Raw genomic sequence first — 6,000 nt, forward strand, 5'->3', positions numbered from 1 at the left:
AATATTGAGTGAAGTCATGAATACAGATGGTGAGCAGGAGGGGACCCCTATCTGGCACGAAAACCCGTGCATAGTTTAGAGGCTTTGAACTTTCCTTCAAAGAAGGAAACAGCAGTGGAGCCAACATTCTGAACTCACATGTGGCATCTTTTTCATGTATGGTCTCTAACATGGCAATTTAAAATATTCTTAGTGCAAATTTTATTTCTCTTACTTTGAAAAGCTTTCCTGAACTGTGGAGTTTTTTTCCAGATCCTGCTTTACTTACTCCAGTGAAAACTTGTCATTTCTCCAATGTACTCACAATGAAAAACAAGATAGTCTCCCTTGATTTTTCTGAAGATATTCCCATCATTTCAAAATCATGTGTGAAAGGTTTGTGCAAGGAAATCTCTCAGTCAACAAAATGAGGGGCTCTTTTATCCTGAGCGAAATGTAAATCAGGGCACCATTTCCCCTTTAAAGGAGGCCCATGGTTTCTCTTTTCAGGCTACACCCACCAACACAAAGTTTCTGCACTTTCCTGAACATTTTTTTATCAATTTCCCTCAATTCATTTGAGGGAGCAAAAATGATCCTGTGGCTAAACTTGTTGTCCCTGCTAGCAGTCCTCAGAGGTAATTTTTCCCTCTATACAGAGTTTCTTTCTATTATAAATTTTCTATACAGGAGAGCTTATAGAAACACCTTTTTTTTTTTAAGTGTCCAGTCAGAGTCCCAGCTGGTGGAGTCCGGAGGGGACATGAGAAGGCCTGGAGAGTCCGTCCATCTCTCCTGCCAAGCCTCCGGATTCACGTTCAGCAGCTACGGCATGGACTGGGTGAGACAGGCTGCAGGGAAAGGGCTGGAATGGGTGGCATACATAAGCTCTGGTTCAAGTGATATTAACTACTTGGAAAATGTCAAGGGGTGCTTCACCATCTCCAGGGATGATTCCCACAGCCAGCTGTATCTCCAAATGAACAGCCTGAAGCCAGAGGACACGGCAGTCTATTACTGTGGAATATGTCTTCAAGGACAGGTGGAAGGTCAATGCACTGAGCGCCTCTTTTTTTTCCTGAGGACTGTATAATCAGTTACTGCTTCTGCTTAAACTGAACCATACAAAATGGCCAAAAGGGGTCCTGTGAATGTAGAGGTGGAATTTATGTAAAAAAAGTGGAATACAGTTTGAAGAAATAAAGAAAAATAAAAAAAAAGGATAAAATTATGTTTTCCTCTAAGTCCCATATCTCGTAAAACCCACAGTCATCCACCATGAATGAATGGTAGAAGATGAACAAGGGATGTTCAGAATTATTCTCCTATCAGAGAGAGTACAAAACTAGGATAGAGCAGATTTCGACCAATGATAAGCCCGTCCAACCCGGTCTGCCCTGAGTAAAACGAGGTTGAGGGAAGAATGAGGGGGACCTGCTTTAATTTGGCTGGAACAGCCTCTTTTGGTTGGAGGTCTGCAGAGAGGGTCTGGCTCCCCACCAGTCAAGGATGCTTTGTACTAGACGACCAAGATGGTCCTTCCCAACTTGTTTTTACATGATTTCATAATATTTAGGAGAAAAAATAAGAATACACGACCTCAGGAAAATACAGTATCTCATAGAATAACCCATCAAAAGGAATTTCCTGTCATATAACAAAAGAGCAGCTTTCGGTTACTCCATAGACTGGCTTATGTTCCCTGGAGCTATTTCATTTCATCAGAGCCCTAATTACCATTTCTTAATGCAAGAATCTCTCTGGAAAGTTAAGTAGATGCCTCCCCTCCTCACGCTTTCCACCAGGGGGCAGTGTTGCCACACGGAATGGCTTTGCATATGGGTGGGGTGGGGGTGGGGGAGGGGGAGGGGGACAAAGGAAGGGTCTGCAGGCCTTGTCTCACTTCGGAGGCATCATTACTTTTACCCTCATTTTCCTGAGAGACCACTGGAGGCAAATCAAAGAAATTTAACATCCCAAGAGATTACATTTCTCACCATGAAGCCACATCTGAGTTGAGAACAGATGTGCTTTGCTAAATATTGAACAAACTGAATTGTTTGGAATATGAAAAGTCATTTATTTCTGTTTCTCAGTCCATGGAATAAGTGTAGGAGAGTAAGTTTTTTTGAATCTTAGTACGAATTAACTCTGGGCAGTCAAAAACAGATAAGAAGACCATAAAAATGGCAACCCAAAAACCTCCCAATATTTGTAATCAGTATGGCTGCTGAGTTAAAAACCAAACCATTAAGAAACATCATACAGGCTTCCAATGATTTATATTCCAACTTTGAGACTTGGATGTGTATCTAAAATTCATCTGTGGCTTATAAATTGGGCCTTATGGCTCGGTCTGCATTGACTTAATTTTGCTTTCTTCCAAAGAACGTGGTCAAGGGAACAACGGTGGAGCAACCATTTTGAACTCCCATGTGCCATCCTCTTTATTTCCGGAGTGTAACATGGCTATTGGAGGAAATTTCAATGACTGATTACTTTCTGTCACCTTAAAACCCTTACATTAAGTGAGGAGCATCTGTCAGAAGCTTTAAATATTCCAGTGTAAAGCTGCCCTTTCATCGATGTCCCATGAGTGAAAGGTGTGTTGAACTAAATCTATACCTCAAAGCCCCGAAGGGCTCTTTTATGCTGAGCAATATGTAAATCAGGCCAAAATTTCCCCTTTAAAGGAGCCCCAGGGTGTCTCTTTTCAGGCTACACCCACCAACACAAAGTTTGTGCCCCTTCCTGAATCCTTTCCTGTCAAGTCCCCTCTATTCTTTAACGGGAGCAAAAATGATCCTGTCGCTGAATTTGGTTTCCTTCCTAGCAGTCCTCAGAGGTAATTGTTTCCCTCCTATTCAGGTTCTTTCCATTTTAATTCTTGCATAAAGGAGAGCTCATTAAAACAACTTTTATTTTAGGTGTCCTGTCAGAGGCCCAGTTGGTGGAGTCCGGAGGGGACGTGAGGAGGCCTGGAGAGTCCCTCCGCCTCACCTGCCAAGGCTCTGGGTTCAGCTTCAGCAGCTATGAGATGCACTGGGTGAGGCAGGCCCCTGGAAAAGGACTGGAATGGGTGGCATTGATAACCTCTGGTTCCAGTACTTACTACTCGGACAAAGTCAAGGGACGCTTCACCATCTCCAGGGACAACTCCAAAAGCCAACTCTATCTGCAAATGAACAGCCTGAAACTGGAGGACACGGCAGTCTATTACTGTGCAAGACACACAGTGAGAGGAAGTGAGTCTGAAGCCTGGCAAAAACCTTCCCTTCCTCAGAGCCGCTCTGCAAGTCAGCTCAGCCGCAGAAGGCTGAGATTTTCCACGGAGACTTGAGAGGGACCTGAGAAAGCTGCCTGAGTGACAAGAGGGACCAACAGCTGATCTTGGCCTGGGCATTCAGGGATCTGTTCTCCTTTTGGATAGGAAGAAAATGGCAAATCTCAGTACAGAATATAAATTCAATAGTGTCTTTTCTTTTTTTTAATCCTCCTTAAAGACAGCGAAGGGAAATTGTTCTCAAGTTCTGCTCTCAAAAAGTATCAGGAAATACAGAATTTATTCAGTAATTAGAACTCTTCATTCCTTTATTGGTCTTGAAGTTCAACCCTCATTTCCTCTTTCTTGAGACGCAGATCTTCCCCTCTCCCTCTTTATGTGCATTTGTTTCTGTTTCTATATATCCTCTCTCCCTCTATCCATAGATGTACTACATATATGTACACACACACAGACACACACACATGAACGCATGCACACACATACAGGCAATTGAAAGTCTAAATACGTTTAAAATCATTTTCCTCTGCTACCAGTCGAAATGTAGTAATAAAATAAGGATGCTGCAAGGCCTGCCAGAGTGTGGTGTGGTCTGACACCAAGGAAGGGGTCAGAAGTCAGAAAATAAGGCCTAAAAACATAAGGCCAAGGGTAGCCTAATTGTGGTCATGTTATAATACATAGAATAGCAAAGGAACGTAGATCGGGGGTATTATTATTGCTATTATATTATTATTATTATTATTATTATTATTATTATTATTATTATTATTATTTCAATTTGTATGGCTGCTCATTTTTCCAAATTTACTCTGGGGAACTAGCAACTGATAAAAACACAACTCAAAATACCAACCCAAAACAAAGGTAAAGGTAAAGGTTTCCCTTGACATTAAGTCCAGTTGTGTCCGACTCTAGGGGGCGGTGCTCATCTCCGTCTCTTTGAATGGCTGCTTAATTCATAAGTACTACACATGCATTTTCCCCCCTGGATAGAGGCCCCCTCCTGCTCGCCATCAGTACTCATGACATCACCCTCCCCTCCAGATTCACAATCCATTTCAGCCCCCTCCCTTCCAGAGGTTTGATATGATAATGTCATATCTGTACCCTTAGACCATCTTTAATGATCACCAATTTTATACTAGTGAGCACTGGGTGTCCTTTCAAAGGTGCCATTTGTGGCTTCAGCAAAAAAAAAATTGCTCTTCCCTTTTCTCCCAGAGGGCTAAACCTGCTGGAGACTGCTGTGTTGTGGCCTCCTCATGAAGAGCCACTGTCTGGAGGACATATGGGTGACCTCAAGTCGTCTCCTTATCCAGAGAGGAATTATGAAGAGTCGGTCTACACGCCCGCTATTCACTCCACTGTGGTCCTCAGTTCGCCATCGCTTCCCTGGAAGTTCCCACACACTTTGACCTCCCATAATCTCCCAATCTGCCTTGCCTGTTAAGAGAAAACAATAAGTGTCCCCAGATAGGAAAAAGTGCTTTTGAAAATCTAATGTATATCTGACTGGGGGATACAATATATTTCACCAAGATCTAATTGATTATAAAATTAACCTTTGTGTTTCTGTGTCCATTTTCCAGCCATGTGCAATAGAGCATAGCAGGTGGAATGAAAGGACAAAGATAAATGCAATCCTTTTGCTCCAGTTTGTTTCCTCTACTTCCGTAAGAGGGATTTCTTTTGTGTATATGCTACCTGAGAAGAAGAAATCAGCCCTCTAGTGAGAACTTTAGGACTCTTTTGTCATAGGTGTCGAATCAGAAACTTTGCTGGAGGGAAAATAAAAATTATTAGTATGGCCTGAAGATTCCAATTTCAACTTCACTCTTTGCAATGTGATCGGGGTGAGCCTGGACTCAGATAAAATCCTGGAATGGGATATCATCATTCAATATCCTGGAAGCAGGTAGGAAATCAAACTTTTAATTAATTGTTCTAAAGATCTAAACTGTGCAATACACATTCCATATATTCAGGAATTACCTGCCTGAGAGGCAAGGATTCATCAAAGTGACCAGACTAACAAGGCCATCTACCAAGAAGCTCTGCTTCTCTTTTATCCTGAAGTGTATGTTAATGCAGAGACACCCTTCCTCTTTATATGGATGGATAAAGTCTGCATATTAATATTTCCTTTCCGGATGTCCAAAGGGAGCTGAGGCTGGTTGGTTTTGTCTCTGTGAGTAATACTCCTTTTTTTTCTTGCCTGAGAGGATGAAGGGGAGTTTCATTTACGGAAATGGGGAGAGAATTTGGAAAAATAAAGGAATGGAGCAAAAGATAAAATAATGTTTTACTCCATGTCTCATCTGAATGATAACCACAGTGATCCAATAACACTTAATGACAGGAGATGCAGAAGCAACACTAAGAATGAATTCTCCTATCAAAAAGAACACAGAACTAGTAAAGAGCCAATTGTGACAAACGTTGCATCTTTGCAGATCTGTCTACCTAGAATAAAATGAGGACGAGGGAAGAAGAGGGCAGACTTGCCTCAGTCTGGTTCAAATAATCTCTCATGGTTGGCGTTCCAGAGAGAGGATCTGGCTGACCACCTGATAGGGATGGTTGGCAATGGATTAGCTAGATGGTCCTTCCCAATTCATTTACTCCATGATTTGATGTGACACCAGGGGAAAAAAAATAAGTACCCTCCCTGTACAGAAAATGCAATCTGTCATAGAGTAAGCCTTCAAGGGAAATCTATCTGGTAACAAAAGAGC

General features: G+C 42.1%; 1 gene segment (V, D, J or C); it reads left to right on the plus strand.

Moving 5' to 3' along the window:
- Window positions 1-571: 571 nt before the first annotated feature.
- LOC134497153 (Ig heavy chain V region 914-like) lies at window positions 572-4,133 on the plus strand. The segment is given in 3 exon segments: window positions 572-617; window positions 2,907-3,224; window positions 4,021-4,133. Coding segments are annotated over 3 exon segments (477 nt in total).
- Window positions 4,134-6,000: the final 1,867 nt, after the last annotated feature.

This window comes from Candoia aspera, chromosome 4 (assembly GCF_035149785.1).
Source record: "Candoia aspera isolate rCanAsp1 chromosome 4, rCanAsp1.hap2, whole genome shotgun sequence".
NCBI lineage: Eukaryota > Metazoa > Chordata > Lepidosauria > Squamata > Boidae > Candoia > Candoia aspera.